This window comes from Hemicordylus capensis, chromosome 3 (genome assembly GCF_027244095.1).
Source record: "Hemicordylus capensis ecotype Gifberg chromosome 3, rHemCap1.1.pri, whole genome shotgun sequence".
NCBI classification, from domain to species: Eukaryota; Metazoa; Chordata; class Lepidosauria; order Squamata; family Cordylidae; genus Hemicordylus; species Hemicordylus capensis.
In genome coordinates this window covers 235,001,473-235,025,208 of record NC_069659.1, presented here as the reverse complement: position 1 = coordinate 235,025,208, position 23,736 = coordinate 235,001,473, and the positions used below count along the sequence as shown (strand labels likewise).

At 43.6% G+C, this 23,736-nt stretch overlaps 1 protein-coding gene across 6 annotated transcripts in view; it reads left to right on the top strand.

The window, feature by feature from the left end:
- Window positions 1-23,736, top strand: part of ADAMTS14 (ADAM metallopeptidase with thrombospondin type 1 motif 14) — a 131,334-nt gene that overhangs the window by 94,554 nt on the left and 13,044 nt on the right. For all 6 annotated transcript variants that reach the window (XM_053310922.1, XM_053310920.1, XM_053310919.1 and 3 more), the window contains 5 exons: window positions 2,563-2,686; window positions 14,013-14,096; window positions 16,594-16,757; window positions 18,741-18,906; window positions 22,905-23,037. In XM_053310922.1, coding sequence (XP_053166897.1) covers window positions 2,563-2,686; window positions 14,013-14,096; window positions 16,594-16,757; window positions 18,741-18,906; window positions 22,905-23,037 — 671 coding nt within the window. The remainder of the gene's footprint in view (window positions 1-2,562; window positions 2,687-14,012; window positions 14,097-16,593; window positions 16,758-18,740; window positions 18,907-22,904; window positions 23,038-23,736) is intronic.

The following is a 23,736-nucleotide window of genomic DNA, read 5'->3' as shown; positions in this document are numbered from 1 at the left end:
TTTTTGGTGTCTGGCTAGTTAGCCAAACTATCTATGTGGGTGCATTTTAATGTGGTGAAAGAGTGCAGCCCCTCACCCTTGATGTGTTTTTGGGGCATTCTCACACCTTTTTTGTAAGCATAATTGCTTGGAGGATCACCTGATGGGCTTCTGACTTGCTTCTAAAAGTGTGCTCAGGATCGTTCATTCTTCATTGTTTGTTCTTACAGCCTTGTGAAGCAGGTTGGTCTTGCTACTTTGCAGATGGGGAAACATGAGACATTGTATGTGCCCAAGACCACCCAAGGAGCTCATGGCCATATGAGAGGTGGAGCCTTGCCCTCGACACTTCAAGCTAACCACACTGGCTTTTTGTTTAGTTCCTTTGCACCACACACAGCTGCAATTGTGAAGAGAGTGATAGATCTTCAGGCTTACTATTTTAATATTGATAGCAAACTGTTCAGATACTAGAGATTGAACAATTATTTTTGGGTCCATGATAACAGAATTTATTTTTTAAAAATTGATTATCTGATTCAATTTGGGCACCATTTCCTCCCCAAATAAAATTCTTGGATATATTTTAATCATATTGATAGTGCAGATGATTTTGATTTCAGCAGTAGGTATATATACTTAATTTAATTTCCCACTTAGGCTCTTACCCTCAGTTGTGGCATTAATGTCTGTGATTATCGCAGAATAATGCAATGCACCCCACTTACATCAGATACACTAGAACAAGCTCATTTTGTTCTGCATACACAGAACTTCAGGGTAGAGAAGGCCAACTTCTTTATTCTCCAGGTCCAGGCCCTTCTCTCTCTTTCATTTCATTTCTGCCCTATCCAAAGGCTCTGGGTCAAGACCACTGGATTTCCATCAGCATTTCAGGCAGCCTCAGAAGCTTATCAGAGATTCCTTAATGAGAAAATTTAGTGATGGCAGACAGTCCCTTAAAAACAACTTGCCAACTATTATCAATCTTCCCTTGCCCTGTGCAGCTGCGGAAGAGTATTGAGTGGATTATAGGCCTTGGGTCAAGTGAAGCAATAGTAGGACCTAGTATGCCTGGTATGTGCTCCGTATGAATGGAGTATATGTTTCCTAAAACATGTGTCAGAATCCTCAGCAATGTGTTGCAGTTTCATGCTCAACATTCAAGGTTCCTTCAGCAGATGATTGGTGTGGACAGGGGTTCCCTGAAGGAAGAAACTTTGAAACAATCTCACTGCTCTAGACAGGCTGGGATCAGAAATATATTTTGTCTTGCAATCTGGCCCCTTCATAGATGGCTAGATTATTGATTAAAGCTTCTAAGTAACTATCAGCAAGCTTGTTGCATCTACAATCCAGGTATATTCACATTAAAATGTGGAAGATGTCTATCTCTCATAGCATTTTACAACAATATTTTACTTACAAGTTAAAATGTTGAGTCAAAACCTATCACATTTTGACGAAAAAGGAACATTTTATTTGTACTGGCAGCTGCAAGCATGGAAACAGCACAGCTATTGAATAAGGCAAAGCCTTCTAGTAGATATCAATAGTTCTGTAGGACCTGGGATGTTCCTCATATGGAGTGAAGAACTTGGTAGAGCAGGTTATTCCAAAATCAAGGAAGTCCTGCAGATTTCTTAACTGGTATATCTTCCCAATCACCTTAAGTGGCGCAGCAGGGAAATGCTTGACTAACAAGCAGAAGGTTGCCGGTTTGAATCCCCACTGGTACTATATTGAGCAGCAGTGATATAGGAAGATGCTGAAAGGCATCATCTCATACTGCGTGGGTAAACCTTTCCTGTATTCTACCAAAGAAAACCACATGGCTCTGTGGTCACCGGGAGTCAAAATAGACTTGATGGCACACTTTACCTCTCTAGAGTCTAGAGCCTCCAACTAAATCTTTATTTGTTTATATATATCTGAATGTTCTAAGTTAGAAACTGATTCCCCCCCTGCCACCATTTCCCCCCACCAACATTTTCATCTATGTGTATATTTGTAGTGTAAATGATTTGTGATCGCATGTTCTACTTATGTTTTGAAATGGGATTTTAGGTTTCTTATTGTACACTTGCACTTTCTTGTTTTTATTTTGTTTACTGATTTGTAAGAAAACTTGAAGGTATAAATAAAAGAACACGTGTTGGTGGTTTGAGTTGGGTTACCAGAAGGCCCTCCCTACTGTTAGTCATTGGCGTTTGGGTAGCGGTTGTCATATAACTTACAATGTGTTCATTTGTAATAAGCAGGAATCATGCTTATAGACTACATTACAATAATAGCAGACTACACTATAATAATAGCACAATTTCAGGTAAAAATGAAAGATAGTTTGGGAGAGGCCATTATTAAAGGAACAGGATTTTAAAATTATTAAGGAGACTTGATTGCTAATTTTAAAAAATGTCTAGTCTATGCATATGAAAATGAGTGATACTGAGCTGCTACTACTACTCAGATTGGAGTAGTAGCTCAGAGACTGAAGCCTATTGATAAAGGTTGTCATTTCAAAACTATATTCATAACACAGTTTTTCTGTGTTTGTGGTTTTTGTTCTTCTTGTGATGACAGCACGTTGGGTGTGACAAAGAAATTGGCTCCCTGAAGCAGGATGACAAGTGTGGTGTTTGTGGAGGAGACAATTCCCACTGCCGGACGGTGAAGGGGACTTTAGTCAAATCCCCAAAGCAACCAGGTGAGAGGAGAAACTTAGTGTCCTTTTGTTTTTAAAAATGGCAAAGCAATATGTTCTAGGCAGAGAGTTTTCTCACAAGCCACAAACGATCAGAATTGGCATAAAATCTGGAGTCCAGAATATAACTTCAACACAAAATTTCTGTGTTGCTTCGCTCCCTTTCCTCCAACTTCAGGTTTAGCAGTTTGGAGGTTAGCTAGAAGTATCTTGAAGCTGATTCTCCATGTTTTAGTTCTCAAGGGGTTTTTTTGCTTTTTCCTGACCTTGGATTGTCAAACGTATGTCAAAATTTTGTGACCCTAACTGCAGGTTATAGGAGACATATGTATGCTGCTGACCTATGCTTTCCATCCCTACGTGTCTCCAAGATGACATTTGAAAGAAAAACTTCTGACATGATGTCATATGTTTAAAATTTCTCTCGTAGGAAGCAGGAAGCCAAATGTGATTATGCCATGTCACAGATATTACTGGGGACATATCAGGGTGGGACAGCAACTTTGTATTCCCCATAACTTTAGGCCGTGTATGCATGGTGACTATGCATTTGTGGGACCAGTTGGGAACTCTTAGGGGATTTTAAGAGCCAAACTGCAGATTTAATTCAACACATAGTTTGCCCTTCTATTTTAATTGTTGTAAATATCAGTTGCAGGTTTGGGGGAGTGATCAGGAAAGCAGCATGGGGGTGTGATGGCTTTTTAACAGTTCCCCCTCAGACATTGAATTCCTAATGATTCTGCCTGTGCAATGTGTTGTGCATGTGGAAGACCATATTTGGATTTACTCTAGTTTCTTTGCAAAATGTTCTAGTAGAAAGTAGCTTTTCAGTGAGCAGAAGACACCTTCCAAACGTGCTGAAGGGTACTCTTGAATTCAACCTTATGTAAATTGACAACACAATATATAAAACATTCATTCTCTGTAACTGGATGATGACATCTCATGTGAGTTATCCTTCCTACCTGCTCCAGAAGCAGGATTACGCAAATTAAGTCAAAAGCTTTAAGAGCCTGGGAAGGATGATCCCACCCAGTTCTTTTAGTCCTGAGACAGCTCCTCTACTTCCCATCCGAGGCCTTCCTCTTTCCTGACTATTTTTTCCTCCTTTCTCTCCCCCCCCTGCATTTATCCACACTCAAATGATCTTCTCAGAGCCACACCCCTAAAAAAAAAAATCTAAAAAGTGCAAACATACATGCAAAGAAATCTAAAACACCTATTAAGTCTAAGAAATCTAATACTGTTGCTAGCACACTTCAGGATTGATTTGATTTTGATTTTGATTTATATACCACCCCTCCAAAAATGACTCAGGGTGGTTTATCCAGGATAATGGCCAACCTTATTCACCTGAAATTTCTGAGTATGAATCCCCAGATCTACACCCCTAATGTCCCAGATCCCAATGGCCCAGGTGCTAATCCATCCACACCAATTGATAATGCCCCACTGGAATATGTTCGGGACCACATTCCAGTGGATGATTCCCCATTGGACCCTGACCTAGATCAGGACCATAGAGAGGATGGAAAATGGTCTGATGACCAAGCCATTGATTCCCCTTCTGCATCACAAAGGTTATTCATTGCAGAGGACTTTTCTCCACTGATGAACAAGGTTATTGCCACTCTGGGATTGCAGTCTGTGCCATCTATCCCTACTCCTAAGGATGTGTTAGTCTTCCTCAAACCAAAGACATCACTATTCCTTTTGCTGAATGCTTTCTAGATGTGGTCAAACAAGAGTGGCAGCTCCCAGCATTCAATAGGTCTGCACAACATACGGCCCATGGGCCGGATTCGGCCTGCGGGCTCGTTTTTCCTGGCCTGTGGTGGAGCCAGCCAGCCTTGTTGAGTGAGCAGATAAAAGGGTGGCAGGAGCAGTGGTGAAGCGGCACAGGGCTGTGAGATGGGGGCATGGGTGCTGCTGCGGCGCTCTACTAACTGCTTCCCGGCCACTGCTCACCCTTGCTCTCAAGCTCTCTGCTGCTTTCAGGCTGGGAGCTGGCCCTGGTGAGTGGGCAGGGGAAAGGGCAACAGAGGTGGCAGCAAGGGTGTGCTGCTGTGGGGCCGGGGTGGGTGTGCCTCTGCTTTGTCGTCTGCCACTGGCACCACTCCCTTAACTCCTGAGCCCTTCTACTGCTGTCAGGGCTGGGAGTTTTCAGGAAATGAGGGCACACATGCTCTAATGGAGAGATGAGGTGTCTTCATTCCCGGTCTCCTGGCTTGAACGGCACTAGAGGAGCTCGGGAGCAAGGGTGAGTGGCGGCAGGGAAGCAGGCTGCCGCCAGGGAGGAAAGGCAAGCAGTGACCAGAAGACACCTTCCAAATGTGCTGAAGGGCACTCTCAGTTCCAACCTTATGTAAATCCCTCCAACCAGTTTCTCACAAAACCCATATCACATTCACCTATCAAAAATTCAAGCCTTCTGTCCACAATTCACCATCTTTTGGCTATAGGCCCTGTGGAACTGGTACCTCTCTCAACAGGGGATGGGCATTTATTCTGATTGTTCATAGTACCCAAAAGGGTACTGTGCTCACAGTATCAAAAAAGGATGGTTGTTCATGGTACCCCAAAAGGTTGGTTAACTCCAGCTAGACCTTAAGTTCTTACACAAGTGGGTCAAGTGCAGAAGATTCCAGATGGAGACTCTCCAGTCAATATCAGAGTCTCTCCATCACCGGGACTTCATAGTATCAATAGACCCAACAGAAGTGTATCTTTATGTTCCCATTCACCCAGGCAGCCGCCATCTCTTGTGATTCAAGTACACAAACAAACATCAATACAAGGCACCGCCATTTGTATTGTCCTCAACCCCATGGATCTTCACAAAAATACTGGCACTATTGGTGGCCCACCTGTAACTGCAGGGTGTTCAGATCTTTGTTTAACTCGACGATCTCCCATTCAAATCTCCGACACTTCAGTCTGCCCATACAGACCTAGAGACCACCTTACAGGCCCTAACTGATCATGGGTTCCTGGTAAATAGGGTAATCAGTCATCTCTCTCTGTCATGTCAAATTCACCATCTTGGGGTCATGATAAATACTTTCACAGACTGTGTCTTCCTCAGAAACAGATCTGGATGCTGATAGATTCAGCCCATTCTGTCCACTCTCAACTAAGGATCCCACTGCCCACCATGGAATGTCTCCTCAGTCTGATGGTGGCATCTCTGGATTCAGTTGCCTGGGCCAGATTTATTTTATTTTATTTTATTTATTAATATTAAAACATTTTTATACCGCCCAAAACTTAGGTCTCTGGGCGGTTTACAACAACATAAAAACAAAATAAAACATTCGTTAAGATAAAAATTGTGGGGGGGAGAACACATATTACAACAATTTAAATTTAAAATGATATTTTAAAACAGCATTAAAACCAATTAAAACAACATTAATCAAAAGCCTGGGTGAAGAGATGTGTTTTTAAAGACTTAAAAAGCTGTCAGAGATGGGGAGGCTCTTATTTCACTAGGGAGTGTATTCCAAAGCCTTGGGGCAGCAGCGGAGAAGGTCCGTCCCTGAGTGGCCACCAGACGAGCTGGTGGCAGCTGCAGACGGACCTCTCCAGCAGATCTCAGTGGGCGGTGCCCTTAAGTACCCAGGGTCCAAGCTGTTTAGGGCTTTATAGGTTATAACCAGTACCTTGTATTTTGCCCGGAAACATATCGGCAGCCAGTGTAGCTCCTTCAATACAGGAGTTATATGGTCTCTCTGAGATGACCCAGAGACCAGCCTGGCTGCCGCATTCTGGACCAACTGTAGTTTCCGGACTATGTACAAGCGCAGCCCCACACAGAGCGCATTACAGTAATCCAGTCTGGAGGTTACCAGCAGATGTACCACTGTTTTGAGGTTGTTCACCTCAAGAAACGGATGCAGCTGGCGTATCAGCCGAAGTTGATAGAAGGCACTTCTGGCCACCGCCTCAACCTGGGACACCAGGGAGAGGCTCGGATCCAGAAAGACCCCTAGACTGCGTACCTGTTCCTTCTGGGGAAGTGTGACCCCATCCAGAACAGGCAGATTAAAATCATCTCTAGAGTTCCGACCCCGCACAATGAGTACCTCCGTCTTAGCCGCATTCAGTCTCAGTTTGTTATCCCTTATCCACCCCATCATGGACTCCAGGCAGGCATTTAGGGAGGTTATGCCCTCTCCCGATGATGCTGACATGGAGAAATAGATTTGGGTGTCATCAGCATACTAATAGCATCCTGCACCAAATCTCCTGATGATCTCTCCCAGCGGTTTCATGTAGATATTAAACAACATTGGAGACAATATGGAGCCCTGTAGATTCCACCTACATCCACAGCAATGGTTCCTTCTTCTATTGATTGATTGATTAAGTGACGTCAAGTCAGTGTCAACTCTTAGCGACCACATAGATAGATTCTCTCCAGGATGATATGTCTTCAATTTGGCCTTTAAGGTCTCTTAGTGGTGCATTCATTGCTGTTGTAATCAAGTCCATTCACCTTGCTGCTGATCACCATCTTCTTTCCTTTCCTTCAACTTTTCCCAGCCTTATGGACTTCTCATGAGAGCAAGATCTTCACATAATGTGTCCAAAGCATGATAGTCTGAGCTTGGCCATTAGTGCCTCGAGTGAAAATTCTGGATTGATTTGTTCTATTATCCATCTGTTTGTTTTCCTGGCTGTCCATGGTATCCTCAAAAGTCTTCTCCAGCACCAAAGTTCAGAAGCGTCAATGCTTTTTCTGTCTTGCTTCTTCAAAGTCCAGCTTTCACATCCATAGAGTGTCAAGGAAAAACCATTGTCCGAACAATTCTTATCTTTTTTGTTGTAGACACATCACGGCATCTAAATATCCTTTCCAAAGCCTTCATTGGTACCCTACCAAGTGCTAGTCTGCGGCGTATTTCTTGACTGCTGTATCCTTTACTGTTGACAGTTGATCCTAAAAGGCAGAAGCTATCCACCACTTTAGTGTCTTCATTGTCAACTCTGAGGCTGGTTGCTGTACCCATTGTCATTAGTTTAGTCTTCTTTACATTTAGTTGTAGTCCCATTTTTTCACTGTGGTCCTTGACATTCATTACTAGAGCTTGCAGATCATCCACATTCTCAGCTTTCAGAGTGGTGTCATCAGCGTAGCACAGGTTATTGATTTTTCTTCCTCCAGCTTTAAAACCACGCTCATCTTCAGGGGCGTAGCAAGGTTGGAGTGGGCCCAGAGACAAGATTTTAAAATGCCCCCCCCCTCACTGAAGCTTAGCTCATGAAGTAAAGAAATCTTAAATGAGGCTGAACAGTGGTAACAAAAAGCATAGTAAAATGCATGTGTGCATGTGAATAACCTATGTGCCACAATAGAACATCATCCTAAATTATTTTTTAAAAGGTTTGTAAATTGTGGACGATGCAAGTCATTTAATGGTACTAGAGAAAGACATGCTGACCTGGTAGCTTCAGGTCTTAACACTCACATCAATTTCGGAGGATGAATACAACTGAAGGAAGCCTGGGAGGGTGCACAGCTAGGGGAGTCAGTCATGTGACTTGCCTCTGGGGGGCCCCTCAAGGCAGTGGGCCACTAGACAACTGTCTCCCCTTGCCCTGTTATAGTTACGCCCCTGCTCATCTTCTTCCAATCCAGCTTCTCTCTGTATATGTTCAGCATATAAAATGAATAAATAAGGAGTAAGTATACAGGCTTGTCTTACTCCTTTGCTGATCTGGAACCAGTCTGGTTTCATAGGAACATAGGAAGCTGCCAACACATCAGTTATGCAACCAGGGCAGACCTTCTTCACCTTGCTCAATCTGAAGATGAACTGAGCTCCTGCACATTAGGAACATAGGAAGCTGCCATATACTGAGTCAGCGTGCATCAGCAATGATGTCTTTTGTTCCTTGGCCTTTTCTGAAACCAGCTTGAATATCTGGCATTTCCCTTTCCATGTAGGGCTCTAATCTGCATTGGATGATCCTGAGCATTATTTTGCTAGCATTTGAAATTAAGGATATCGTGTGATGGTTTGTGCAATCTGTTGAGTCTCCTTTCTTTGGTATGGGTATGTAGACTGACCTCTTCCAATCTTTTGGCCACTGTGTCATTCTCCAAATTTGCTGGCATAGTTTGGTTAGAGCCTTGACTGATTCTTCTTCTGTTGCCTGCCATATTTCTGTAGCAATTCTATCAATTCCTGTAGCCTTCCGACTTGGTAATGACCGGAGTGCTAATCTAACTTCATCTTCCCGTACAAGAGGTTCTTACAAGTAGGGGATATCTTCTAGAGTATCTTGGATGTTGACGTCCCTGCTGTATAGATTTTAGTATACTCCTTCCATCTCTGTTTGATCTTCTCTGAATCAGTTACCATCTGTCCTTTGGCATCCCTTAACATACCAATTTGATGTTGGAACCTCCCTCTGAGTTCAGAGATCTTTTGGAAAACTTGTCTTGTATTTCCCTGTCTATTTCCATCCTCAAGGTCTTTACAGATGTCATTGTAGTACTGCTCTTTGTTTTCTGAAATTCCCTATTAAGTTTCTTTGTGAGGTCTTTATCTTTTTCTGAAATTCCCTATTAAGTTTCTTTGTGAGGTCTTTATCTTTTTTGACTTTGGCTTCTCTCTTCTGGGCAATTTCCACTGTCTGTTCTGACATCCATTTTGCTTTCTCCTGTTTCTTGGTCTTTGGCAGTCTCTTTGCACATTTGTCCTTAACAACTTCTTTGATTTCATTCCACAGTTCCTCTGGTTCCCTATCAATAAGGTTCAGAACTTCAAAGCGGTTCCGGATGTTCTCTTTGAAAATGGTGGGTACATTCTCAAGTTCATATCGTGGGTGCTGGATAGCTTTGTTTTTCTGCTTTAGCTTGACTTGGAACTTGCACATGAGCAGTTCGTGATCAGTTCCACAATCGGCCCCCGGCCACGTCTTTGCTGTTATAACTGAGCTCTTCCACCTTGTTGCACCAATAATGTAATCAGTTTAATTTCTGTGTACTCCATCTGGTGATGTCCATGTGTATAGGGGCCACTTTGGTTGTTTGAAGGATGTGTTAGCAATGAAGAGATCATTGGCTTGGCAGAAACTAATAAGTCGTTCTCCTGCTTTGTTTCTGTTTCTTAGGCCATATAGGCTGACTCTGTTTTCCTCCTTACCTTTTCCAACTTTGGCATTCCAGTCTCCAGCCACCAGCATCACATCTTGCTTGCATGTTCTGTCAGTTTCAGACTGGACTTGAGCATAAAACTCATCAACTTCCTCTTCTTCTGCATCAGTTGTTGGGGCGTAGACTTGAAGGAACTGTCATATTAAAGGATTGTCCATGAAATCTAATTGATATTAGTTGGTCATTGACCGCATTGTAACCAAGTACTGTCATTGCTATAGCCTTCCTGACTATGAAAGCAACACCGTTCCTTCTTTGGTTTTCGTGTCCTGAGTAGTAAACGGTATGGTTTTCTGACAAAAAGTGTCCCATTCCAGTCCATTTTAATTCACTGATGCCCAAGATGTCAATCTGTAGTTGATTCATTTCCTCTTTCACTGTGTCGAGCTTCCCCATATTCATGCTTCTTATGTTCCACGTTTCCATTGTAATTCTGTCTTTGCAGCTTTGGATTTTCTTTTTCCTGCATTGCAACATCAGCTGCTAGACATCCATAGACTAGACTTCTTCCATACGCAGTCTAGGGGTGCTTCTGGATCCGAGCCTCTCCCTGGTGTCCCAGGTTGAGGCGGTGGCCAGAAGTTCCTTCTATCAGCTTCGGCTGATACGCCAGCTGTGTCCATTTCTTGAGGTGAATGACCTCAAAACTGGTACATCTGCTGGTAACCTCCAGACTGGATTACTGTAATGTGCTCTATGTGGGGCTGCGCTTGTACATAGTCCGGAAACTACAGTTGGTCCAGAATGCGGCAGCCAGGCTGGTCTCTGGGTCATCTCAGAGAGACCATATAACTCCTGTATTGAAGGAGCTACACTGGCTGCCGATATGTTTCTGGGCAAAATACAAGGTGTTGGTTATAACCTATAAAGCCCTAAACAGTTTGGGCCCTGGGTATTTAAGGGAACGCCTTCTTCGGTATGAACCCCACCGCCCACTGAGATCTGCTGGAAAGGTCTGTCTGCAGCTACCACCAGCTCGTCTGGTGGCCACTCAGGGATGGGCCTTCTCCGCTGCTGCCCCAAGGCTTTGGAATACACTCCCTAGTGAAATAAGAGCCTTTCCATCTCTGACAGCTTTTTAAAAGTCTTTTAAAACACATCTCTTCACCCAGGCTTTTAATTAATGTTGTTTTAATTGGTTTTAATGCTGTTTTAAAATATTATTTTAAAAATTTTAAATTGTTGTAATGTGTGTGTTTCCCCCCCTCCCCATTTTTGTCTTAACGAATGTTTTACTTTGTTTTTATCCTGTTGTAAACCACCCAGAGACATACATTTTGGGCGGTATAAAAATGTTTTAATAAATAAAAATAAATACCAGTAGGCAATAGCTCAGAAGACTCCAGAATCAGTTCCTGTCCCTCACGTCATACTACAGTCACTCCGTAGGTGGACCTCACAGAATCATATCTCTTTCTTCTCTCTCAAAACAATTCCTGGATCCTCCAAGAATTATCATGACCAATGCCAACCAATTGGGATGGGGAGCCCACTGTTTTCATCTCAGGAAAGTGGACCCCACAAGAACAGGTACACAGCAAAAACTGGCTGGAGCTGAGGGCAATCTGTCTTGCCCTTTTTAGCATTCCAACACATACTTGTCCATCAACAAGTCCTTGTGCATACCATCAACACCATGGCAAAGGTGCATGTCTGTCGCTGGGGGGCACCAGATCAAAATCTCTCCACTTGGGGAGTCTGTGCTCCTTCTGCAATGGGCAGTGAAACACTTGGTATCTATCATTGCTCATCATATCCAGGGAACTCGCAACACCATGACCAACTGGCTCAGCTGCAAGGAGATTCACCCAGGGGAATTGACTCTAAAACAACTGACATTCGACCTACTCACACAATACCTAGGGTCTCCTCAGGTGGACGTCTTCATGGCTCCACACAACACTGAACTACCTAGATTCTCTGCCCGATTTCCATGCAGTGGTGTAGAAGCAATGGATGCCCTGTCAACACCATGGTCCCTGGGCCTCCTCTACACATTTCCAGCAGTACCTCAACACTGTGTCCTGAGGAAGATAAAACTCTACAGGACAGAAGTGATTCTAGTAGCTCTGTTCTGGAGCTACTCAAGGAGGCCCTGGTTTTTGGAAATCCTCAACCTGGCTGTCTCAGATCTCTAGTTCCTCCCAATAACACAAGACTTACTCCAGCAGGGTCCAGTTCATCATCACAATCCGACATGGTTAAATCTTACCACCTGGAGACTGAGTGGAACCTTGGAAGCAAGCATGGTTACTCTTTATAGGTTTTAAATACTATCTTAGCATCCAGGCAGGCATCTGTCAACCATATATATTAGTACACTTGGAGGGCGTTCCTACATTGGTGTGTGACATTCTATTCCCAAGGGTAATGTGGCAGTGAAAGAACTTACTCAGTTTCTCCTGGATGGACTAGATAAGGGCCTGATGGCCAACACTCGTAAGCACCAAGTGGCTTCTTTAGCAGGTCTTCTTGGTTATCTCCAACAAAGGCCTGCACTCTCATCCACATCTGAAGCACTTCCACAGGGTATCCAGCCTTTTATCCCCACCTACTGGACATCACTTTCCTTCCTGGAACCTGCACACTGTCCTATATGCTGCTCCCTTTGAGCCTATTCGCAGCATTCCACTATGATTACTTTCCTTCAAACCGGCCTTCCTAATTGCCATCACATCGGCGCAAACCGTTTCTGAATTTCAAGCACTGTCAATCCACAAGAATCTCTGTATCTTTCCTCTGGAATCGGTCCATCTGATACCCGATCCCTCCTTCAAACTTAAGGTCTCTTTGGCATTTCATCAATCTCAAGACATCATGTTACCTTCTTTCTGCCCCAGCCCGGTGCACCGATCAGAGAGAGCATGGTACAAGTTGGATGTATGCAGGTGCTTAAAAGTCTACATACAACACACAGCACAGCTTCAGTCCACAGAAGCTCTGTTTGTCTCCTTACTACTTTCATCCATGGGCAAAAAGGTCTTCTCTTCCACCATAGCTAGATGTATCAAGGTGTGCATTGCTCTTGCATATGATACTCAAAATCTACATTCACCTACTCGGATCCTCACTCATTCTACCAGATTGGCAGAGACTTCATCAGCCTTCTCAGCAAATGCCCCCCTTCAGGAAATATGCAGGGCTGCTATGTGGAAGTCTCCTCCTAAGTTTACCAAACACTATAAAATTGACTCATCCACATAGGCAGCATTTGGCAGATGGGTGCTATAACCTGTTCTTCCCCCTGAGTAGGCACAGATGCTCCCTCCCAAGATATGGGGTTGTGGTATGTCCCACATGAGATGTCCTCATCCAGCAGCAGAGAACAGAGCATTGGTTACTTACCATGAAGGCTTCTTCTTGCAGCTGGATTTGAGGACATCTTGGCCCACCCAGAACACATCCAGGCGTTGTCTGGATCCTTTTCTTCTTTATCTTTTCTGCTACACTTTGTGTTAATTGATATATGCGTATAATTCCTGTCTCTAGTATATGGCCTTGGCTATTCAGAACTGGGTGGAGTCATCCTTCCCAGGCTCTTAAAACTTTTGACTTAATTTGTGCCTCTGCAGCACATGGAAAAGATAACCCACACAAGATGTCCTCAAATCCAGCAGCAAGAAGAAGCCTTCAGTGTACATAACCAATGCTCCGATTTGCCCTGTCAATTTGTGCACATTATCCGGCCTCACTTAGAGACTATGCGTGCTTACTGTACAATGTATCAAGCTTATGCTGTCCATATGGACATATTCTCCATCTATTTCTTAGTACGCAATTTTAAAAAACCCCACAGGTATGAATATACTTTTTAAAAGAAAGGAAGGAAGGGAGGTATTTATCCTTGTACAGGAAAACCTTTCAGTGATTGATTCTATCAGTGATCTGCAGAACTGGATTGTGGTGCACAGTTCTTGGGGAGCATCTCTGTTCATTTCTGTGTGGTTTGTGCAGGAGTTGTTCCTGAAATATCAAGCACAGACTTAACTGAACATGCTTGTTAACTGCAGCAAAATAAAAAAGGTAATTTAAAAAATAACACCAGTTTCCTCTCTGTGAAGATTCACGTAGCTTTAGAGCCCAATATGAGTGTTCCATGAACTTGTTTCTGGCGGTAGCATTATCCATGTTAAGAATGGCTTCTTTCTTTCCCATTTTCAGTGAGTGTTTTGAAAATGTTTGAGATTCCGGCTGGTGCCAGGCATGTTCAGATTGAAGAGATGGAGCCTGCTTCCCATACAGTTGGTAAGAGCCAAACATGGGCATAGGTGGGCTGAGTCTCTCTCTCTCTCTCTCTCTCTCTTTCCTGTCACTGCTTATTTAAAGGAGTTACCTAAAGAACACAGGGGGTCTCAACCTTGTGTCCCAGATGCTGGACTACAGCTCCCATCACCCCCTGCGACAGTGGCTGAAGGCTGTGGGTGATGGGAGTTGTAGTCCAGCAACATCTGGGAATTCAAGGTTGAGGACCCCTGGTTTAGTAGTTTAATTCTCAAAAACAACTTCTGGAAAAATTGCAGGATGCATTCCAACCAACTTTAAGCACTTTAAAGCCCTACTTATTTTAATGGGAGAAATAGAGATGCTTAACTTGCCATTGAAATCAGTAGGACTTTAAAGTGCTTATCAGTGGCTGGACTGTACTCTGCAAATTTTCAGCCAGTATCCTTGGGAATTAGTCTGCACATGGCTAAGTATATATTTGTAACTGCTCACAAGTGTCCCATGTAGAGATTTTCTTTTTCTTATTCTGTGCCATTTGCATAAACCCATGGTTGCCATACTCTAAATAGGCATTCCAGTGGTGACTCATGAATTTGTATATGTTGGGCATGGAGAAAAATATTACATGGGACAAAACAAGTTTCCTAGCATTAGGGTATGAAACTTATTCAGCATCACATTATGAAACACATCCATAAGAGAGAAGATTTCTATATTAATTTTCAGTCAAAAGGGTGCACTTTAACAGATTCACACTTGTCAATTGCAAATTAACAGAGGTGGCAATTTCATCTATATTAATTTGCTGTTCACAAGTGTATATTTAATTATTCGGGGGCAACTAGAGTTGTGGTTAGTCAGTCTAACTCTAACCTAGTTATGCAATAATTTGCAACAGGGCATACAGTTTTAAATCCATGGATACTTTTAGGAGCCATGGATACTTTTAGTAATGTGATGTTGAATACATTTACTTTGCAAAATGTTGTGCCCTAACTTGGAGTATATTATATCCATACATGGATCTTAGGAATGGATCAGTAAGCAGATGCTATGAAGTATCTTGTAGATCTAGCTGCAGTTCACCAACTCCTGCTGTCTGTGAAATCTATTCTAAAGGAGGCTTCTAGTGAAATTGGCAAATACAGCTGAAGCTGAAATCGTTTATTGGTGTTCATACAATGCTCCTCTCTGTGCTGTGCAAACTTGGAGAGGCCTGGACTTGAAGCCAAATCTCTCATGCTCATGGGGGGCGGGAGAGAGAGAGAGAGAGAGAGAGAGAGAGAGAGGGTGGGGACGTGTGTGTGTTTTCTTTCTGCTCAGAAGCTCTATTAATTTAGAGGATGACTTTGGAATATCAGGCTTGGCGTGTCAGTGATACAAACAAGTCAAGCAAACACGTTAAAGGAAATGAAAAGCAAGTTGAAATGAAAACCAGAGGGCGCTTGGAACAATATGGAAGTGGAAGAGAGGGAATTTTTGTTTTTGGTTTATGTTTTCTTCATTAGGTGAAAGTAGAATAAGGGGGGAAATATATTGACAAACCTTTACAGAATACCTTTATTACATTCTAGCAAAATGTCCATCATCCTGATGAATGGAGTGTGTTTGTGAAGGGAATGGTTGTAAGGATTGCAAGGATCCCTTGGGAGAATGCGGTGTGTGTGTGTGGTGTGTGTGTGTGTGTGTGTGTGTGTGTGTGTGTGTGTGTGTGTGTGTCAGGCTTTGCTTTCAGTGTTCTGGTGGGTTTTAATCCTGCCAGAGTGGGATGGAATGTTGGGAGACTTTTCAGTGGAAGCACTGAAAATAATAGAACCAACTTAAAATACTTAGAAAAGGGGTAGCAAACATATGGCCAACTGTCTGGCCCCCACTCGCCTCCATTATCATGTGGGGGCTTGGCACTTGCCTCTTTGTGCTGCCCCTTGCCTTGCCTCCTCCTCCTCCTGCTCCTCCTGCTCCTCCTCCCCCCTCCCCACTGCTGCCCACCTGGCTCTTCCTGCAGCAAGCAGATGAATGGATGGTTTCCTCTTGCATGTGAGAGGAAGCAGCCCGGACACCCTCTCACTGTGGCAAGAGTGGACTGGGAATAGTGACGGGCATGCGTGCACCCTGGGTGGAAGAGGAAGCAGCAAGGCAGGGGGTAGCACAGAGGGGCTCGCACTGGGCACCCACATGATGGTGGAGGGGGACGGGGAGCTTGGCAGGGCAGCCCGCTGCCCAATTGAGTTTTTCACCCCTGACTTAGAACTATCTCAACAGTGGCAGCTAGAAGATTAAATAACGGTACAATCTGAAAAGAGCCTCCTAGCCTAGGTCTACACTACACCAGTTCTTAGACAGTGGAGAAGGGTCACCTTGCTGGTCCTCGGCAACATGCTGTGGAATCTTTTGGTTGCTAGACGCTGCTGAGGCTGGCACAACTCTAAACCATGTAGTCCATTCTTACTCTCTGCCTATGCACATAACCACTTTGTGTTTCCTCTGCTGTACTCTATGAACTTGTCTCTCTCACCAGCTGTTAAGAACCAAGCCTCGGGCAACTTCATCCTTCATCCCAAGAGCAAAGGCTTCAAGGGCAACGCTTTCATAGAGATGGGCTTGGAATGGGAGTACACCATTGAGAATGGCAAGGAGAGCTTGAAAACCAGTGGCCCCTTGCACGAAGCCATCGGTGTTCTGGTGAGTTTTAGGAGCGTGTAATGGACTGGTATATGCATGCATGTGAGAAGCAGGGGCATAGCCACCACTGGATAAGGGGGGACAAATGTCGCTGGTGGGGCCACCACAACACCCCTTCCTCTTCTTCACCTGTTGTACCTGAGTGGGACAGGTGTATCAGGAGGAATACCATTGGGGCAAGGCAAGCCAAAGTCACCAAAGCCAAGGATCAGGGGCCAGAAGTCAGTCCATCAGGAAAGGACAAGGTCAAACAAGCAGTGGGTCAAAAGCCAGGAATCAAACAGAGCAGAGAACTGGAACAGAGGAGAGCTGGTCTTGTGGAAGCAAGGATGACTTAGCTAAGCAGGGTCCTCCCTGGTTGCATATGAATGGGAGACTTGACGTGTGAGCACTGGAAGATGTTCCCCTTAGGGGATGGAGCCACTCTGAGAAGAACATCTAGGTTCCAACTTCCCTCTTTGGCATCTCCAAGATAGGGCTGAGAAAGATTCCTGCCTGCAACCTTGGAGAAGCTGCTGTCAGTCTGTGAAGACAATACTGAGCTAGATAGACCAATGGTCTTGTTGTGGACACATCCACAACAAGGCTTGTGGAACTCTCTGCCACAGGATGTGGTGACAGCCAACAACCTGGATGGCTTTAAGAGGGGTTTGGATGACTTCATGGAGGAGAGGTCTATTAATGGCTACTAGTCAGAGACCTGTGGGCCACCTCCAGCCTCAAGGGCAGGGTGCTGCTTCAGCAAGGAGCAGAGGCAAACTGAAGGCTTAAGTAGCAGCCAGAGATGCAGCCCGACCCAAACCTGGAATGTCTCTTTCATATTTTTTTCAAAAGAAAAGCTGTTTTCTTTTCTAGGCACTGGCTATGGTGGGGCTGGGTAGCCGCTTATGTAGATTGTAGTGCCTTTGCTTCATTCTCTGAGTCAGAGGACAAAGGTAGGGGAATGTTGAGATGGTCAGCAGGCACGGGGGACCCTGGTGTTGGAGATGGAAGCCCCTCACACCCTGCCTCGCCCTGTGAGTTTTCTGTATCTGACCCAGGCATTATGGGTCAGGTTCAGGACCCATGACTGCCTCAGCTTGTGACTCCTCAGTGTTGGACTCGGATACTATGAGTTCAGGCTTGGCGTTCATGATGCCACCCAGCCGGCAAATGAAGTGCTCACCAGCTGGGAATGGGACACGCATCCCCTTGCCCACTCCCAGCTGGTTAGCACTTTGTTCATCAATTGGGTGTTATTTTGCTCTCTTGCTGGGAGTGAGGGACAGAGAGAACACCCAGCCGGTGAGCTGACTGAGAAGGACTGAAGGGCCACATGTCACCCCATCCAATGCTGGCCACACCCTGACGGCACAAGAGGCATGGCTGAGGCATGGGCAAGCGGCAATGTGTGTGTTTTAGGGGGCGCAGCACAGCGTTAAGTCTGCTGTGCTGCTGACCAACAAAGTTTTGCCATTTAAAGGTTTTGCTGAATTACACACACACACACGTAATTCAGCAAAACATTTAAATGGCAAAACAAGGTAGATATGCTTTAAGAGCAGTTCACACAAGATCCATGCAGAGGAGGAAGTCAGTATTACCTCCATTTTACAAATGAGAAGCTGAGGCTGAGAGGAATTAGCTAGGCTAAGGTTGAAACTTGTTTTGTTTCCTTTCCTCTCTGTTCAGTGGGCCAGAACTGTACCCTTTCAAAGTTCCTGTTGGAGTTTGAGGGAAATTAGATGTTGTTCTGTTTTTCTGAAATTTTTACAAAAATTTAAAATTGCTTTTTTAACTGTAGCTTTCTAGATCTTTGATCTGTTGGCCATGGCAACTACCTCGTTAACTCATGCATTTTTTGGGGGGGAGGGCGTTTCTCAAGCTTGGATTCCCTGATGTTGTTGGACTACAACTCCCAGCACCCCCAGCCACAATGTCTGTAGAAGAAAGAGGAGATTTCCTTTTTCATTGTAGGTTCTGTCCTTTTTCTTCTGATTCCAGGTTATCCCACAAGAAGAAGATTCCAAGAGCAGCCTGATGTATAAATATATCATACATGAAGATCTCCTTCCTGTCATTGGAAACAACAATGTCCTCCTTGAAGAAATGGACACCTACGAGTGGGCTCTGAAGAGCTGGTCTCAGTGCTCAAAAGCTTGTGGAGGAGGTATTTCTGGTTGTCCTCTTCTTGGTGTACATCTTGGAAGTACTTCCTGTGTATGGCTGCTACCTCCAGGTTCTGAGGCAGTTTGCTTCTCAATACCAGTTGCGTCCTGCTTATGGGCTTCCCAGAGACATTTGGTTGGCCATTGTGGGAAACAGGATGTTGGACTAGATGAATCATTGGTCTGATCCAGCAGGGTCTTCCGTATGTTCTTACTCTGTATGCCTGTGAACAACTAACATGTATATCATGTGAGAACTCTATACTTGATGGTGCTCAGTTTCATGTGTGAATTGGTTTTGTTCAAAAGCAGTGTTTCTGAGTGATGAGTGGAGACTTCTACCCAAATTTAGAAGTTGATTTTAGAAGGTTTGGACAGTCCTTAGATTCAACCTTATTGGGATTTTTAAAATTTAGAGAACTAATTGGACAAATGAATGGGAGTTTTAACCCTTAGTGTTAAGAAATCGCATTTTTGCTCTATGGTTTTTTACAATGCAGTGTGATGTGGACTGGCAGGAGATCTTGTGTGGTTTTTATGTTAAGAGTTTAACTGTCTCTCGTGCATCATTTTGCCAGGCTTTGAGGAATGTTTCATTCTAATGTTAGTAATGTAATTTTGGTTTCAGTAACACAAAACTGTTTCTCATTTGTGGCTGAATGGCCTGAATGAATCAGATACTTCCTCTATTCATGACTATTGGTTCTGAAGCTTAAATAATGTTAAAAAGCTGTGTTTGCTATTGCTTGCTTGCTTCAGAGTTTGGATTGTATGGACTTGCAGTTAGAGTAGAGAGTTGAACAGAGAGTTCTGACTGTGGTAGTTCATTCATACATTCACATCATCACTTGATGTTGCAGTCATCAGGTAATGAATGTGCATGTGTGAAACCAGCCTTTGATAGTTGGGTTTTAAACCTTGAGGAAAACCAGTGCCCTTAAGAGTTGTGATATCTTTCCGTCACATATTTTCATCTGGTTTTATTTGTTTTAACTGCCTCACATTCAGCATTGCAAGCATATTTGGATGTTTGTGTTCCAGTCTAGGAATGGTATAGTTGATTTAGCATCAGTAAAGATGTAAATCAAAATAAGTCTTTTAAACAGAACAGGTTTTTGTCTTAATCTAACTAGGGATGTGCGAACTGGTCCAATCTAGAACCAGTTCTGATTGGAAACCCCACCCCTGGCAGCTCGAAGGTTCAAGGTCAAGCCCAAATTCTAAAAATAAAATAAAATAGGGCCTGTCCTAGGTTGAATCGTACCGAACCCGGATATTCTAGCAGGCTCGAGCCTCCATTTTCCAGTTCAAGACATCTTAAAATGTCATTAGCAGGTTTGTGGTTTGCAATGTGTCTATGGTGTCTACTTGTTTGGTTTGTGGCTTGCTCCAGCAGGCTTACAGTCTTCTGTGGTTAGTTCTTGTTAGTTTGAATTGTGCCTTCTTGTCTTGGTCAGGTGAGGTTTGTGGTTTGCACATGGTGTGTGGTTTCTCTGTAGCTAGGTTTGTGGATTTAGGCTAGATTTGTAGTGTTTTTGTAGTTTTCATTTTGGTCACTTTGGTAGTTTTTGTGACTTTGCTTTGGGTGTTTGGGCTGGTGGCACACCTAGGGGTACCAAAGCGGGTGGTGTGGTGGGCCCCCATGGATGCCAACTAGTGTTGGATTCTCTGATGGACCATAGATTCTACATAGGGATTCATTATGTAAAATCCATGTAACATCAAAAAAATCCAATGCCCTTTACTCCCTATGGGAGAAATAGTAAAACTTAAAAAATAGTTTTAAAATAATTAAAAATCGCCCCTTTGACCAATTGCTTTGGAGCTTGGGTAGTATTTGGCACCCATGGGGTTCTACCACAAACCCCTGGGTGCTACCCATAGGGACTAATGGGCCGGTTTGAGCCCCGTTATTCCCTATGGAGAACCTTTTAGAACTGGTTCTAGGGGGGTTCTAATTAGAACTAACCATGGGCCAGTTCTTAGAACCAGCACCGGTAGAACCGGTTTGAGTTTGGTTCTAATTAGAACTGAACCACAAGAACCAGTTTTGTGCACATCCCTAAATCTAACTGTATTGCATTATGCCATAACATAAATTGGAGGCAGCCCCAGAACAAATTGATTGCCCTTGCTTCCTGAGCCTTATGCTCTGGCCTGTCTACTGCTCAATGCTGTGAGCCACTTGTTCTGAAAAGTAGCACAAAAAGTTCCTTTGATGAGGCTCTGCCACTGCTCATCGTGTTGCATCTGTGCAAGCAAGATCCCCATATGACAGGCCTGGTAAGAGCATTTTCATGGCATTGGTGATGGCAGAAGCAGGGCCTTAGACATGCACCTTTCCTAGGATTGCTCCCCAGAGTGCAACCCTTGATTGCTCCTGCCAATAAGTAAAGTAGCTGTGAATAATGATATTCTTGTGTTTGCAATGCAGTAGGACCCACATGGAAGCAAATGCAATAATAAACACTGAATAAATCGATGCCAGTTCCTATCCAGAGCATTTAGACAGACAAAGCAAGTTTTTGAAAAGTTGGATCTTGTGGACTTAAGTTTGTTTTTCCAATGGTGTATCTACATAAGCTGCATTTCTAGGGAGATGTTTTGGGAACACTTTCTTTTGTGTGTTTTCCTATACAGTAAAGGCTAAAGCCGGAAGACCAAAACATTAATGAGAAATGTTTCCACTAGTTTACACTCTGTTTGTAATATTTTTATATGTCTGTTCTACCATTTTGTGGAAGTACTCACTATGGTGTGTTTAAACATTGGCTGAGCAAAATGTGGCCTGTATGTGTGATGGGAAATACTTTCCTTCCTTTATTCTTCCATAACTGTGAGGAAGTGTTGGTGAAGGACTTATTTATTAATGTTATGCAAGGATATGAGTAAAGGTCTTATTTGTGCAGCGTGGAGCCTTTGCTGAACCAGAAGTCTGGGAAGCAGAAGTCACACTAAAGTATTGTAGTGCATTGGGGCCAACTTTCAGCTGGGCATGTTTCTCTATGACCCTTCTGTCTGTATAATGTGGCCGCTCGCAGGACCTTATTATGCAACTCAGCATCAAGTGAAAATGGAAACAAAAACAGAAGGGAAAGAAAAAAGATTTAAACTTCCTCAATAAGCCTCTGTTGACTGGAGAGAAGTTATTTCACTTGCTGGAATCTATTTGACCAGTTTATACTGAAGTTTGCTTTGGACTATCATAGGAATTTGAATTTGTCAGTGTAAAGAAATGCTACTGTGGCATTGTCATAGAGGAAACAACTGTTAGGGCATGGAGTAATTTGATTAAAGTAGCAAAATGGATTCTTATCTCATTTAGTAGCTAGATTTAGGGAGGGGATCCAGATGAATCCTCTGTTTTCCAGTTATGCCCCCTGAGTATGCAGTGAGTTTTTAAAATATATTAGAAGTGGCTACTTAAATCATGTGTAGACACTCACGTACAGAATACTCTTTTGCTATACTTTGTGGAAGTTGTTCAGTGCTCCCTCCTTTAGACTATGGCACCTGTGCTGGATGTGCAAATATTCCCACCTGCAATATTTTTGTCTGTATTTTTAATAATGATATCATGGTCCTTTTCCAGTGATCTCAAAGGGGCATGCATAGGGGCTGACATCTAGACTAAATTTATTGAGTAGTCCTATGAAAATGAATGGATTAAGTTAGTATTAAACTGGTTCTATTAATTTGAATAGAATGAATCAAGAGTAACTTAAGCTGCATGTTATCCAGGGTTTCCAGGTGAACTGTAGGAACTGTCCAGACCAAGAACTGCTCAGTTTCAGAGAAAGGGAGGGGGGGTGCTGTATCGGACCATTATTTAAGCTCACATGACTAGCACAGCACGGGACTGGAGAAGTATGTTATGGGCCATGATCTGTCAGGAGAATATACACAACTTTATAATGTGGACCATCTTGTACCCTGAGAAACCTAGTCCTAGTCCTATTTGTTTCCTCATGGTTTTTGTTTTGTTTCTATTGTTTTGCAGGAATCCAATATACCAAGTATGGCTGCCGGAGGAAGAGTGATAACCGAATGGTGCACCGGAATTTCTGTGATAATGGCAAGAAACCAAAGCCAATCCGCAGAAGATGCAATACGCAGGAGTGCTCTCAACCAGTGTGAGTACTCTTCCCTTCTCATCAAAGCATCCTCCAACTTTTAAAAAAACTAATAGCTGAAGTTTAAGTTAGGAGGCTGTGGTTGTTTTACCTTACTGTTGGTAATGCCTATAAAGCATTGAGTTTGCCTGCTTCTTAAGTGACAGGCATCCAAATGCTGCTATTTCTTTTCTTCTTCTTCTTCTTCCAGAGAGATCCAATACATAGAGAATGAGTTCTTTGCTCAAATCCAATCTTAGCAATAGGATTCATTGTTTGTCCTTGGGTATTACAGACTAAAGTTGCATGTGCCGGAAAACGTATTGTGTATGTGCAACAAGGGAGAGGTGACGTTAACGAAACAGTCCTTTCCTCTACATCCCACTGTGCATTCTGAAAATACACGCCTGAGGGCTGTGGGACCTAGCCCAGTGTCTCCGGGCTAAGGCTTGTATTGGAGGATAATAAAGAAAGCCTTGCTAGCCAGCGTGGTGTAGTGGTTAGAGTGCTGGACTAGAACCGGGGAGACCCGAGTTCAGATCCCCATTCAGCCATGAGACTAGCTGGGTCACTCTGGACCAGTCACTTCTCTCTCAGCCTAACCTACTTCACAGGGTTGTTGTGAGGAGAAACTCAAGCATGTAGCACACCGCTCTGGGCTCCTTGGAGGAAAAGCGGGAAATAAATGTAGTAATAATAATAATAATAATAGGTCTGACC